General features: G+C 36.9%; 1 protein-coding gene across 6 annotated transcripts in view; it reads right to left on the reverse strand.

Moving 5' to 3' along the window:
- Positions 1-15,730, reverse strand: part of LOC132707251 (cell adhesion molecule Dscam2) — a 312,262-nt gene that overhangs the window by 11,134 nt on the left and 285,398 nt on the right. For all 6 annotated transcript variants that reach the window (XM_060679030.1, XM_060679031.1, XM_060679029.1 and 3 more), the window contains 8 exons: positions 13,442-13,626; positions 12,477-12,723; positions 12,153-12,421; positions 11,902-12,100; positions 9,805-9,957; positions 9,593-9,748; positions 5,481-5,595; positions 5,238-5,419 (listed from right to left, as the gene is read on the reverse strand). In XM_060679030.1, coding sequence (XP_060535013.1) covers positions 5,238-5,419; positions 5,481-5,595; positions 9,593-9,748; positions 9,805-9,957; positions 11,902-12,100; positions 12,153-12,421; positions 12,477-12,723; positions 13,442-13,626 — 1,506 coding nt within the window. The remainder of the gene's footprint in view (positions 1-5,237; positions 5,420-5,480; positions 5,596-9,592; positions 9,749-9,804; positions 9,958-11,901; positions 12,101-12,152; positions 12,422-12,476; positions 12,724-13,441; positions 13,627-15,730) is intronic.

Below are 15,730 nucleotides of genomic sequence, written 5' to 3' on the forward strand. Positions count from 1 at the left end.
TTATAGCTCTATACCGATCACCATTGACTGTAACGTTCTGGCCATCATCGTTTTTGAAGAAGTACGGACCAATTATTCCACCAGCGCACCAAACAGTCAGTTTTTCTGGATGTAACGGTGTTTCGACCTACACTTGAGGATTAGCTTCGCTCCAAATGCGGCAGTTTTGTTTGTTGACGTAGCCATTCAACCAGAAGTGCGCTTCATCGCTAAACAAAATTCGCTTATGAAAATCGGGAACAACGGCAATCTCGTTTTGGGTCCATTCGACGAATCTACGCCTTACTTGATGAATTCATCATGAATTCATGAATTCATGATGAATTCATCAAGTAAGGCGTAGATTCGTCGAATGGACCCAAAACGAGATTGCCGTTGTTCCCGATTTTCATAAGCGAATTTTGTTTAGCGATGAAGCGCACTTCTGGTTGAATGGCTACGTCAACAAACAAAACTGCCGCATTTGGAGCGAAGCTAATCCTCAAGTGTAGGTCGAAACACCGTTACATCCAGAAAAACTGACTGTTTGGTGCGCTGGTGGAATAATTGGTCCGTACTTCTTCAAAAACGATGATGGCCAGAACGTTACAGTCAATGGTGATCGGTATAGAGCTATAATTACTAATTCTTTCATTCCTGAATTGAATAACCATGATGTCCAGGAGATGTGGTTTCAACAAGACGGCGCAACTTGTCACACAGCTCGTGCCACAATCGATTTATTGAAAGACACGTTTGGTGACCGCCTAATTTCACATTTTGGACCTGTGAATTGGCCTCCAAGATCTTGTGATTTAATACCGCTAGACTACTTTCTGTGGGGCTATGTAAAGTCATTGGTCTATGCCGATAAGCCACAAACGTTTGACCATTGACGGCCACAAATGTTGTAAAAAGTCATCGAAAATTAGACGTCCAGATTGGACTACATCCGCGCCAGCCGTGGCGGTCATATGCCAGAAACCATATTTAAAATGTAATGCCACAAGATTATCTTTCGGATAAATAAAATTCATGCCAATCGAATAATCCATCGTTGTTTTATTGCAACTTAAAGATCTATACATCGAAAAAAAACACCCTTTAGTTCTCCAATAGGCTGGAAACCTAGAATTGTAGAAGAGCACGAGTGTATTGCCAGACAATTAGAGGAAAAAAATATATATCTACCAATCTGCAAAAACTTGCTATCATAAGATATATAAAAACCAAAAAAATAAATAAAAATTGAAAAAAAAATATTTTTAAGGAGGATATTGCCATTAATGACCCAATTTGTTATAGCAAATTTTGTTCTGCAAAATTTAGATTTTATTGCTTTTGGCTTTGCTAGATTTAGATTTAGAAGTATAGACTAATTTAGGCCAAAATAATGAAGTCTATTAAACTCAAAATTGTTCTATGGGAATGTGCAAGAAGTTGGAAACTCCCTTTTAGATAATCATAATTTTATGAGCAAATCTTACGCGCTAGCAGTTTTCTTCGATTGCTCATGTTTAAAATATTGAAATTATTTATATGACTACGATGAGGTATCTCAAAGGCAAAACCCATACCAGAGTTTTGTAATTGTTGAACTGATCTCCTTGTTTGCCCAGACAGATAATCTCCTTACTCCACATCGGAATAATCAAACAGCGAAACAACAAAAGTTTTGCAGAGAAATTACTTTTGTTTTGTATTTAAAAAGTTCTTTAATCTGTAAATGTTCTTAAAGCGTATAAAACCAGCCATGAGTTGCTTTTAATTTGGAAATCCATTGTAACATAGTTATCAATTTTGATACCTAATGTTTGTGTTGTATTATTATAATTTGTGTTGTATTATTATAACTATTTTCTATAAAAATAGAATAGTTTTTCTGGATGTAACGGTGTTTCGACCTACACTTGAGGATTAGCTTCGCTCCAAATGCGGCAGTTTTGTTTGTTGACGTAGCCATTCAACCAGAAGTGCGCTTCATCGCTAAACAAAATTCGCTTATGAAAATCGGGAACAACGGCAATCTCGTTTTGGGTCCATTCGACGAATCTACGCCTTACTTGATGAATTCATGATGAATTCATCAAGTAAGGCTGAGAATAAATCACTTGACAGCTATTAAATCGGTCGCCATCTTGAACAGTAATGCCAACTTAAAGTTCTATACATCGAAAAAAAACACCCATTATATCTCTTGTTAAGTATGATGCTACAGGGTCTTCTTTTTTCCTTGGTATTCGTGAATTTATATTTTTTCTTTCTAGTTTGACAAATTATTGTTAAATAAATTTATAAAGAAAACCTTGTGTATTTGTTTTCTTTATAAGGTTGCTATAAAAACAGTTTTAGTGTTCAAAAAACCGTTGATGCATCTGTTCCACCAATCGGACTAAACTACGTATTCGTATCCGTTTAAAAAGTGGGTCGCGTCAAAAATATCCACCCTCTTGGTGCCTACAGGCGTCTATTATAGTGGGTCGGGAAAAGTTTTTCTTAGTGAAAAGTAGGGTGGATTGTGGAGAATAAGAAAGTTTGTGGCGAATGCGCTACGGAGACTGACGACGTCTCGTCCCTGATAATAAATTCAGTTAGAGAAGTTTAGATTCTCGCTTTCAATGGTACGCTGATGAAACGTCGGCTTTAATTGCACTTCGAACTTGTTTTGTAGAGGGTGCAATGGCAAGGATAACATTTACGGAGTTTATTTAGTATTCTGACTCATTCGAGATCGTCCGTTTGCCAAAATCAGTAGATTAATAAAAATTAATTTGCAAAGTCCAGCATCCTGAACTCAACAGATTCTTTCGCAGAAGAAGTTTTAGAAGTCATAAAAGCAAATTAGGTTTATTAAATCTTGTTCAGAGCTTTCTGTCAGGAAGAACCCAAAGAGTATTTCGCAATCTAGAGGTGTTATATCCGGAGTTGCCCAAGGATCAATTACAGGACCTCTCCTTTATATTTATTATAGCTATAAAATAAAGTGAGCTGTTAGATATTGCAAACCAGGATGATACTGAATTACATATGACTTTTTCACCCTGAAACTATTTATTGACCATTGATATGATCAATGAAAACGCATTTAGTATTGCTAATTGGTCAAATAACCATTCTCTAGAGATAAATGGCAAAAAAACTAACTTTGGAACAAAGAAAGGTAATAAAAAAATAAAATAAAACAAGACTTTTTCATAAAAGTAGATAACGAAAGTATACGTCCCGTCCCAAAAGCTAGAAGAAACCTTATATTGACATTTGACAACTCTTTGAGATTTAAACCACACATAAACAATTGTGTTAAAACGACATGCATTAATCTGAAGCGAATATGTCAGGTACGCCAAGTTTTTTATAATACACTACAAGTCCTTTATTTAATCTGCGTCGTGAGGTTCAGACATAAGCGCGCGAGATACCTGGCCGAGAGCCCCACATTCTAACCTCTCAAGACCATAGAATAAAAACACCACAGACCACCGAACAAAACTCTGATGCAACAGATGTTGCAATAGCAAAGTTCCAATTTGCTTTCTCAGTGATAGTAAAGTTTACAGAACAATAAATATGTTGTTTCTCTCCGAGCGGAAGGGGCTTTAATGCTTTCGTGTATGTAAGTGGTTAAAAAAAAAGAGTTAGCAAAAACTAAAACAATAGTTCAAAAAGGTTACTTTATAAACTAACAGTAAATAATAAATATAATATAAAGTATAACAAATCAGCTAGGACTGTCCATATTACAACACTTATAATATTTTAAATATTACAAATTGTAATTTAATATAAAAGCTTAAATTGGGGAGTTGTTACTTAATTTTCTCTACGAAAATCCGAAGAAAATTCGTATTTGTGGACAGACTATGAGTGGAATCTTTCTGAGACACTATGTCCGGGATCTTTCTGTTTCTCTGTTGATAGCTAGCTGGTTATATGTGAACTAGTTTTGGGTTGCGAGCAAACTCTCAGTAAAGAAGCAACTCCGACGCCATTAACCCCAAAATCAGCAAGTTTATGTCGTTCGTAAAGTTAGAAGTGAAAATAGGAAAAAAACTATAGAAGGACTATTATAATAGGATGGTAGACCTACTATTCTGGTCTCGAATTATATGTAATACTTTTTAAGAAAATAATGAATCCAAGGATGGATTTTCACTAAGAGATGGAGAAATGATAAAAAAAAATAGGAACGGATGTTTTGTATCAGATTTGGAAAGCTGGTGCGGTAGAAATGGCTTTTACTCTTAAAATCTCGATCGAAACCTCTTACAAATGAAAGGACATTGATTTTCGACATCTTTAAAAATGCCGCTAAGCTAAATGATAAGCTAAATGACATCTGCCGCACAAAACCGTTGGACCTATTCAATCCGTTATATTTCCGTAAATTGTAACATTATCATAACCGTATCATTTACTAAAATAAGTTTTTCGTATTTAAGTGACAATTTTTTTTACTAGGTAATGAAATATTATCTTCTGGCTCGAATTCGAAATTAAAAAAAAAGTGGGACATAGTTTCGGCGTTTTAATTAGTATTTGAACTAAACTGTCTATTCTAATTAATTAACCATACTATATAGTAGTGAGAAATCTTTACATTTTCATATGTATTTCCTCAAATATATGTTGTAGTTCCTGAGTTTTTCTTGGGTTGAGGTTGTTCAATAATAGTTTTTATGTTTCATTCAACTTTCGATGAATAATCTAAAATACGTACAAATATTATATGAATTAAATATTTTATATAAAAATATTTATCCTTTTAGAATAATTTTCAATGAATTATAAAATATATAAATAGGTTCAAATATGAAATAATTGATTTTTCAAAGAAACGTCCACGGGCTACTGTAATACTTTTTACAAAACTTCCGGATTCCTCCTGCGAACTTGCTGACGTTTCGCCAATCATCCTATTGGCTTCTTCAGAGCTTGACTGAAACGTCAGCAAGTTCGACTCAGCAAAAACCGACGAAGGAGAGTAAAGCAGTTGATGCGGTTTTAGTATATTTATGTCCATTTATACGATTTTTTAAAAGTATCATTCTAATATATATTTTTGGAGAGTTTAAGCAAGAATATGTTTGGTTTCTTTAGTAAAATTGTTTATATAATTTAAATAATTTTATTTTTATTTTAAAACCTGCAGATTCGCTGTTATTAATATTACTTTTAGGGAAATGATTTTCAATTAAAATTTGTTTGTTGGATGTTTGATTGTTCAAAAAATTAATTACCATCACGACATTCTTACTTACCTCGGGCCGTTACGACCTGGTTAACGACCTTCGAACTTTGACCCTCGCCTATCCTGGTGGACGCGGTGACCCAAAACTGATATTCGATATGCTGCTGGACTCCTTTGACTTCGAAAACTGTGTTGTGCGCGGAGATAATTTGCTTCCCGTTGTCCACTTCTTGCCTTCCGTCGGTGCTTCGTCTGCAAATTCAGGAAGCGAATGAAAGTAACAACCGAATAAGAAACCTACGTTTCCGCATACCTGTAGAGGTTATATTTGGAAACGATGCCGTTGGGTTCATGGGGCGGTAACCACGACACTTTGATAGATTGCGGCGAACTTACCGCCACTTTAATATCTGCGGGAGCGCCGGGAACTAAACGTGGATATGGCAAGTTAAAATATAGCATAAAAGTCTGGACATTTGAAGCATCTTGTGCAAGCAAATTGTATTTATAAAATGGAACTCAACAACAAAAAACTTGTTGGCAACAGTTGGCAATTGTATGTTTAGTAAAAATATTTCAAAACTCTCAAAAGTCCACAGTGTCACAAACTTGCGCAAATTTCAACTAATGTACTTTTATTTTAAATTGGGATCTCCTATGAATAAAATAAAGGTGGGGGCAGTTTTGAAGCATCTTATTTGACAATAAGCCAGTAAAAGTTCAAAATATTCAATCGCAATAATTATCTGTGACAGTGTGTTTTCTTTTGAAGTTATTACGAAAAAGCCAATTAGTAAAAAAAATTAACAATTTTTTTAATTTATATTATTAGCAAAATAATTATAATAGTAAAATTAATGCCAAAGCCTCAAATTTTTAACTCATTTTAAGAAAATATACCTTTCCTGAAAAGCATACCTAAATATTTTCTTTTAGATGTTAAAAGTTTACTGAATTAATATTCATTCGCGGGAATAAGCAGAACATATTAACAATTGGTTCGTAGTGACATTGTACCACCATACCGACACTGCAACTAAAGACTTGGAAATTTTGAATTCCATAGAACAATCCTGGTGTCAAACTTCAAAAATCAACATTTTGAAAACCGATTCGAAGATGCGGAAACATCCCCGTTGAATTGCTGAAAGCAGGAGGGCCTGGTATGAGGGATAGAATAACTCAACTAATGCAAAACTGCTGCCACCAAATACGGAGTGGAAGAAGGCGCACCTAATATCTAGTTTTAAAAAAGGAAACAGAAGGCGTTCCAAATGCTATCGAGGCCTAAGTGGAAATAGTACAATGAGCCGACTTTTTAGTAAAGTCGTATATGATTAAATAAGGCAGAACATCGGCCACAGAGTCAACGAAGGTCGAAGCGGATTTACACCAAACCTTCTTAGTCGTATTTTCATATCTGAGAAATCGTGATCTCACGGATATTGTATAAATCCATCAACTTTAGCTTTGCATGTTTGTCTATCCATTGCTTCCATTAGTAAGTCTTGCAGTACCATATCCGTGATTTTCTTTACTTGGTCTATCCATCTAATAGGTTACTTGCCTCTTGGTCGTTTTCCTTCCACCTTTCCCTGTACTATCAGTTTTCCCATGTTGTCGCCATCTGGTCTTGTGGTGCGTCGAAAGTAATTTAAGATTCGCCGGCCACATACTGTGGACAGTATGTCTTTGATCTTCAGCTCCATAAAATCCGTAGCATACTTCGCCAACACCACATCTCACATCCCCACATCTTTCGTATGTTTTCATAGTCCAGGATTCCGCTCCGTACAGAAATATTGAGAATACAAAGGATTTTGACCAGCATGATTTTCATGTTTCTTGTGATGTGTCGATCTTTCCATATTCTGGTAAGATTGCTCATGGCTCCTCGTGCCATTGCTATTCGTCTTTTTATTTCCTTTTTGGACCCGCTCTGGTGACTTACTAGGGATCCCAGGTACACAAATTCATCTACATTTTCTCTGTTTGTGAGGTTCGGAAGTGTCAATCATCATGAGCTTAATCTGGCTGAGATTTATTTCCAGACCCATCATAGCACTTTCACTTTCCACTCTGTTCAACATCATTTCGGTCTCATCTCTAGCCAGCGGCGTTGTGTCATCTGCATATCGTAGGTTTGTCAATTTTTTACCACGTATTGACACTCCTTCCTCGAAATCGCTAGGGCGTTTCTGATTATGTGTTAACAAGCCTGGGGGACAATATGCATCCTTGTCGCACCCCCTTTTGTATATTGAAAGTATGTGATGATTCGTTATCTATTCTCAGTATGGTTTAATTTCTTTTGATATAGGTTCTTAATTAGACTTATTAAGTGTTCGCTACTCGCACTTCTCGGAGTATTTGCCACAAGCATTTCCATTCTATGCAGTCGAATGTTTTATAGTCAATAAAGCACAGTAGCATAGGGGAATTAAATTCTCTTGATTGTTCTATTAGTGGTCTAATATTGAAAATTTGGTCTGGTGTTGCTCTTCCTTTCACAAAGGCGGCTAAGTGACGCTGTAAGCGGCGGTCGATTATTCTTAGGAGAATTTTGCTCGCATGCGATGTGAAAAAGATTGGTCTATAGTTTTCAAATTTTTTGGTAGAACCTTTCTTATGTAAAGGGATAAATATGTACTTAATCCTGTCGGTTGCGCATGTTCTAGTGTTCCAGATCTTGTTGCAAATGTCCAATAGTATGTCTATCCACGGTTCCTACAGTATTTTCAGTATTTCGGCATTTATGTGATCTACTCTTGGTGACTATTTGTCTTCAGATGTTGTATGGCTTCTATCACTTCAGGCTTTAACATATTCGGCTCTGTTTCCTCTTCCTCGTATTGTTCTGAATATTCTCCTTCTAGATCTCGATTGTCACCGTAAAGTTCTTCGCAGTACTGATTCCATTAATTCAGATCTTTTTCTGTCTCCCAAAATATATTTTATTTTTATTATATTTTAGGTTTAAATTTTCTGGACAGCAAATTCACTTTCTGGAAAAAATCACTTGTTTGGATGGTATTCTGGTGCTCTTCAATCTCTTCGCATATCTTTTTGATACATTCATTTTTATTTTTTCGACATCTTCTCTGAATTTCTCGACTAAGGTGAGCATGCTTCAATTGATTTCCATTCTTGTTTGGAATATTTCTCCTTTTCTCAATAATCCTCAATGTCTCCTCTGTCATCCAGGGCTTGGTCTGCCCTGTTTTTTCCCTTGTTCTTTTGATGTTCATTGATTGTCCCTTCAATGCTACTTCTAAATGCTAGCCATTCCGCATTCGTTGTTCATGATATCTATTTTATTGCCGGCCAATTTTCTGTTTATTTCTGTTTTGAGTAGTTTTGTTTCATGCATGTTCAAACTGTTTTTCAATTTTATCTGCAGCAAGCAATTGGTGGTCTGATCCGGGGGGTACATTGCGATCCTGTACAGACAACCTATTTATTGTACAACAGCTGGCAGAAAAGGTCATAGCAGTAGATAAAGAATTGCATTTGGCGTTTGTGGATCTAGAAAAGGTCTATGATACTGTTCTGAGAGCAGGGGAGTTTTAAAAGACTTAGACAGATGTTACAGAATATTATAGAAATGTATAGCGACACAGTACAGAATCAAAATGTACAGACACTTTCATAACCGATAAATGTGTTTGCTTAAAAATTAGAAAGCATGATGTAGCACACTATTTATTGCTGATGATCAGGTTGCGATGGCCCAGGACCATGATGATGACCTAGAATTCATGATGAAACGGTTTTACGACGAATATAAAAAGTGGGGGTTACAGATGAGTCTTGACAAAACAGAATACTTGGTAGTAAACAGCGATGCTCGATTTCAAGTTCTTAATGATAATGTAGGTATTAACCAAGTGGAGAAATTTAAATACCTAGGAGCACTAGGAGAAATTGAAATAAAACAAAGAATACATCAAAGTAGGAAAATCGTAGGAAGCCTTAACTCATTCTGGTGGGCTAAAAATATCTCAAATAAAAATGAGTGGAGAAAGTAAAGGCGGAGTCAGTTTTGAGCTATGAATCAGAAGTGTGGAGTTCAAATGCAGATCTAAAAAGAAGGATCTTAGCTGTAGAAATGGATTACATTAGACGAAGCGCGAATAGAAAGAAAAACTAATGAGGCAATAAGAACATGAATGAAAGCAGAAGAAACGGTGAATGCCTGAAGAGAGATGACGGAAAAGAATATTTCAGTGGAGACGAGGCAGACCACGTAGATCGTGGAATAAAACGATCAGAAGATTAATGAATGAGCGAAATTTACAGGAAGAGGATGCTTTAAATACAACTTGTATTGTATTGTAACCAATAATATATATTTAGCAAATACGAGTTTCAAATAGGAAAAAAAACTAACTCGATTTGGTTAGTTAACTTTTGGTCAGTACGTACCGTCTTCCTCAGTCTGACAGTAGGACGGTACCGTAAACACCCCGTCGCCGACTTTGGTGAAGGCGAGCACTTGCAAGCTGTAGTTGGTGAACTTTCGCAGTCCGGTGATGACGGTGGTGAGCGCGGTAGTTTTCCTTGTCTCGATTTCATCGTTACCTGAATAAATGTGGAAACGTTTTGGACCTTCAAGGGCAGTAGACGACGTAGTTTACCTTTCCAGTTCTCATCTATCACCGGTTCGTAGGTGAGTTTGTAACCTTGTAGAAGACCGTTGCAATGTTCGGTCGGCGGCGGCTGCCAACTTACTTGGAGTGACTGAGAGGTCAAAGCGGCGCATCTGACATCTTCGGGTGGCATGCTGGGCACTGCATGGAAATCATGGTTAGTGTTTGCACTCCACACGCGACACCCGATTGGTGATCCATAGGGATTATCAACCAATATATCAAAAGAGACACTTGGATCCAAGAAAAATGTTTGAAAGTTAAACTTTAAAACGGAAACACCTTTAGACAATATTTTAATAAATAATTGTCAATGCAATTCCAAATATTTTTGAAAATTTCGTCAAAGATTAGGTACTGGAAATATGAATTCAAAAATAATTAATAGACAGAATTAAACCTTGTGGTGGTGGTGGTGGTTATTAATACCGAGTTCTGCAATGCGTTTGACAGGCTGAAACATGGAGATCTGGTCGAAAAACTTGAGAGACTACTCATATAGACACTACTTTGTTAAGCTACAAGCCATCTTATCGATAATAACAACTTTACTTCTTCCCAAACCCTAATCTCATTAGGTGCCTAAAGGTCCCACTAGGGCCCCTTACTAATTGGTCTTATCATCAACGCCGTCAATTCTTGCTTATTTATTACATTCGTCAAAGTAATTAAATTCCGCGAGACCGGTGCTAATTAACTAATTAATAGTGGTCCGTAGAAATGTGTATATCAATCCTGAGTACCTTACTTCAATTAGGGTTTTTCGTTCCATATGGATTCCACAATTAACAAATGTTTGGACACTCCTGCCATTCAAGCTCTTCGTCAGCAATTTCATAAAACTATCCATTCCACTCAGGCTTAGGGACTATTATTTGTGAGAGCTGGTCGCTATTTAGCTAGGCTTGAAATAGTCATTTAATTATCCTTAGAGTTATATTACAACTAAATGGAATTTTGTATGGTTTCCCCATAGTTAATGCAGATCTTGTTGTTTTCCCAAGTTTTTCTATGTAATTTTAATATAATCTTGGTTCATAAAAAATAAACAATAAAGACTGTGACATTCACTAACGATTGTGGCTGATTAGAGAATAGAATTCTATCAATTAATAAAAATGGTAAAAGAAAATCAATCGAGAAACATTAATTATCCGACGGGCCGAAGGTCGTTAGCATATAAATTGACGGGTATAAATGGTAGTTTTATTTAGTTAGAAAAATGGATTTCTATAAGGGGCGACGGAAATTATAGATTATTTTAGATCTCGGCAGGGCGCTCCAATTCAAGAGATTGATAACTTTGCCCCATTTTATGATCTAAAGTCTCGCACAATAAAAACTGCGAATGGGTTTTCCCGACGTTAAAGAACTATCATTGTCGAATGGGAATTGAGTTGCGACTGCGATGAAATATTGTTGCAGTGAAAGCATATTCGCGTAAAGTTTGAACTCTGATGGTTTATTGTCAGGAAAATCTCAGGAACGGGATACCTAAGGGAATGAAATACATTAAAAATTTAGATTTCCAGAAAAATTTCTAGCTTAGAGAAAATAGAAAATTAAAATAAGTAGTTACTTTATGTCACTTCTGCATCCCCCATCCTCTGGAGGAGATCTATTAACATCAAAATTTCTAACTCAACTCAAATGACATTTGAAAAAGACACGGCGTTGTCGAAACAATTGTCATGTAAAAATACATAATTTCGTGAAAATCTGATCTTTTAGTTCTAATTTTTTTTGACGAAATCACTTTTGATCATACTTTAAAAGGGGTGTTCTACATATTTTCTTAATTGTGCTTTTGTAAATGTTTTGACAGTTTGTAGGATGCTTATTAGACTTTTTGGAGTACAATCAAGTCTTCTTCCTGCCATTTCTAACCGCTCCACCATAAGGAATGACAATTTTTTATTATAAATATTATAAACAATAAACACAAATAATTAGGAGCCTTTGTGCGATCAATTTTTTTATTATGTTTGTGAGTTATACGGGAATCAAATACGCAATAAAAAAGGGAAAACGATCCTCAGGCAACCATCAACGTCTGCTATTGTATTGAAACTAGTATCTGCATACCGTCCTCCATAGTTTGTGCGGTGACAGTTTCCGACAGTGGTCCGGCGCCGACCTCATTGTAGGCCTGAATCACGATCGTGTATCTCGTGAATTTGGCTAGCGAACTCAGCAACACCTCACCCCCATCCTCACCGTCTCCCGCGACGGAGGTAAAATTGTATGCTCCCATTGTCACCGACTTGTAGCCAACGTTAAATCCCTAGAACGGAACAATCGAAACTGGCTCGAATCTCTGCGACCTCGATCCAGACCTGAATGTCCCCGTGTCTCATTTCGATTAAAGGAGGTTGCCACGTGACCAGAATCTCCGTCGACGATATCGGTCGTGCGGCAGGATTCAGCGGTGGTCCTGCTGGCTTTTCCGACGCTGTACGAATCAGGACCTCGTCGCTGGGAAGACTCCTACCAGCCGGACCCTCAGCTATCACCCTAAACGCGTATTTGGTGGCCGGTTTTAAGTCCTCTACGGTGGCAGAATAAGGCAGTGGTGTTTCGGTGAGCTCGATTTGGCGCCACGCTCCTGAAACTCGAAAATAATACCACCACTACCTCGAGAAGCTGTCGAGTCCACTCACTTTCCATCTCTTTGAACTCTACGATAAATTTGAACACTTCGTTGGAATCTCCCGATTTATGGGACCATTTTAAGTTCACGGACGTGCTCGTTTTGGTTGGCACCTCGACGTTCTGTGGAGGAACCGGAGGTTCTTGTACCAGCAGTTGAACCAACTGCTGATCACGCCCGTACATGTTGCTGGCCTGGCAGAAATACGCGCCACTGTCTGAGGCGTCAGCGTTTAATATTTGAAGTTCGCCAGCAACCTGGACAAACCCATTTGTAAAGGTACAGGCCATGATAATAATAATTTGATGATCTTTCATATTCATTTGAAAATATATATTATGGGGACGATATTGATTTCTTGGAAATGGATCATCGGAAAAAGCTTAAACACATTCATAACCAAAATTAAAGGGATGAGCTGAGGTGTCACATCAATAAAATACATTTCAATAAAAGACATGTAGATATTCCCACGTTGCCGTAGCGTAAGTTACAGAACAGAATAAAGCTTATCCTTAGAAAACATTCATATTAAAAATAAAATATGTCTAAACACAACCTTTATCAAGAACGCAAAAGAGTGAGATTTAATTTTTTCTTAAAGAGGAGGAAGATTAGGATTTATGAATTTGGCTTTTGGATTTAGCAGAAATAAATCGAGAATATAGTTCATGCATGTGCATGTGACGTGACATTAATTTATAACCTTATATTTTAGAAAGATTGTCAATTTTCATATAAGGTGCAAGTGAATACTAAGTACGCAAAAAATACTGAATTATACGTTCTTACGTCGTTTAAAGTTAAATTTATTATTTTCCTCCTAAATGTTTTGTTTTTATTAATATTTTCTATTCTTCTCCTCCTTAAACATTATTATTTTATTTTTGAGACTTTCTTAAATCCACTCACATTGTCATATTGACTGATATGTGTAGTTTGTTCTTAATGGTTTATAACATTTGCAATACGAACCCCATCCGGAGTGACATCCTGTTTCACGTTAACCCTGTAGTTGGTGGAGGGATTCATTTCGGTTTTGCCACCCCTCAACCATATAACGCTAATTGGCTTGTCACCGTTGACATCGCAGTGCAGAATAGCACTATCCCCCTTTTTAACGGTCACCATACGTGAGCGGGCAGAAAAGTACGGCGACGCTGCAAAAATATTAAGAAAAAAATCTGCAATAACTAAATAAATAATTCCTTCATTATACTGAATAGTCTGAAAAAAAAAATGCGTTCTACATATTATGAAAATTCAATATAGGTGTTGTTCCTCCATAGCTTCGCTGAATAGATAATTGAAATTTACCAATAACGTTAAAAAATTTATATTAACTGGTATTACACATAAGGGGTGTTTTTTTCGATGTATAGAACTTTAAGTTGCAATAAAACAACGATCTCAATCTGGACGTCCAATTTTCGATGACTTTTTCCAACATTTGTGGCCGTATATCGGCAATAACACGGCGAATGTTGTCTTCCAAATGGTCAAGCGTTTGTGGCTTATCCGCATAGACCAATGACTTTTCATAGCCTCACAAAAAGTAGTCTAGCCATGTTAAATCACAAGATCTTGGAGGCCAATTCATAGGTCCAAAACGTGAAATTAGGCGGTCATCCAACGTGTCTTTCAATAAATCGATTGTGGCACGAGCTGTGTGACATGTTGCGCCGTCTTGTTGAAACCACATCTCCTGGACGTCATAGTTATTCAATTCAGGAACGGAAGACTTAGCAATCATAGCTCTATACCGATCACTATTGACTGTAACGTTCTGGCCATCATCGTTTTTGAAGACGTACTGACCAATGATTCCACCAGCCCATAAAGCGCACCAAACAGTCAGTTTTTCTGGATGTAACGGTGTTTCGACCTACACTTGAGGATTAGCTTCGCTCCAAATGCGGCAGTTTTGTTTGTTGACGTAGCCATTCAACCAGAAGTGCGCTTCATCGCTAAACAAAATTCGCTTATGAAAATCGGGAACAACGGCAATCTCGTTTTGGGCCCATTCGACGAATCTACTCCTTACTTAATGATCGTTTGGCTTCAATTCTTGCACGAGTTGGATTTTGTAAGCACGTAAACCAAGATCCTTCCGCAAAATTCTCCATAAAGTGGATGGACACAGATCTAATTCCTGTGCTCGATGGTGGATGGACTCATTCGGGTCTTCCTCAATGCTACGCTCTACAGCAGCAATAGCTTTTTCTGTACGCATCGTACGGCGTCTCTGGGGATGCGAGTTATCAATAAGAGTGGTGTGAAAACGTTCCATGGTTAATCGAATTAACTGCTCTGATGGACGATTTTGTCGACGATAAAATGGACGTAGTGCGCGATACGTATTCCACACAGAACCATTATTTTCGAAATAAAATTGCACTATTTGCAAGCGTTGTTCAGGCGTGAGTCTATTCATGATGAATTGCCAAACCAAACTGAGAATAAATCACTTCACAGCTGTTAAATCGGACGCCATATTGACCAGTAATGCCAACTTAAAGTTCTATACATCGAAAAAAAAACACCCATTAGACATGTAGACTTCCCCAATACCGGTAGGTAGCTGGTTAAACAATTATATGCATTTATATGCAACTGGAACAGATGTTCTGTGCTTTGGTATGATATCGTTGTTGGTTACTTGAGGGGAGCTTTCTGCTTTCATTTTTGCGGTAACCAAAAACAAGAATAGTTACGGACCTTGATCGAATCTGATCAACATCCGTTTCGGACCTATTCGAGACCTGTTCGGTAAATGTTCGAGCTTGTTCTTTGATTAGAACAAAATTGAAATCTAAACTTGAGAGTTTGAGATACCAAACCTCCACGGCCGAACTTCTGAGACACTTCTGAGGACAACGCAACATTATTTGTCAGTACTTATTTTAGCAGCAATAAGAAAATGTGGTGGGTAATTGATTTTGGTTTACATAAAAAAATATGAACCTGACTTCATCCTAAGAGATAATGTGTTACAGTTTTTTTTTAAATGATTGTGATCATTTTTACCCAGATGAGATTTTCTGTTTATAATCTGTTACTGAATAAAAACGTAATTAATATTAAGTTTAAGTTATTATTAATTTAGTGTACACAGTCTATTACTATTACTATTGCTGAAAATTTTAGGCCAATTGAGTGGTGATTACAGGTAATTAGTGCTATTCAGTTATCATTAGTGGGATTATAGTGGTAATACTAGGTAATAGGATATCTCGCGGTAACAAGTAGATTAAAATGTCAAAG

Source organism: Cylas formicarius, unplaced genomic scaffold (genome assembly GCF_029955315.1).
Source record: "Cylas formicarius isolate icCylForm1 unplaced genomic scaffold, icCylForm1.1 PGA_scaffold_9__14_contigs__length_23061073, whole genome shotgun sequence".
In the NCBI taxonomy this organism is placed as follows: Eukaryota; Metazoa; Arthropoda; class Insecta; order Coleoptera; family Brentidae; genus Cylas; species Cylas formicarius.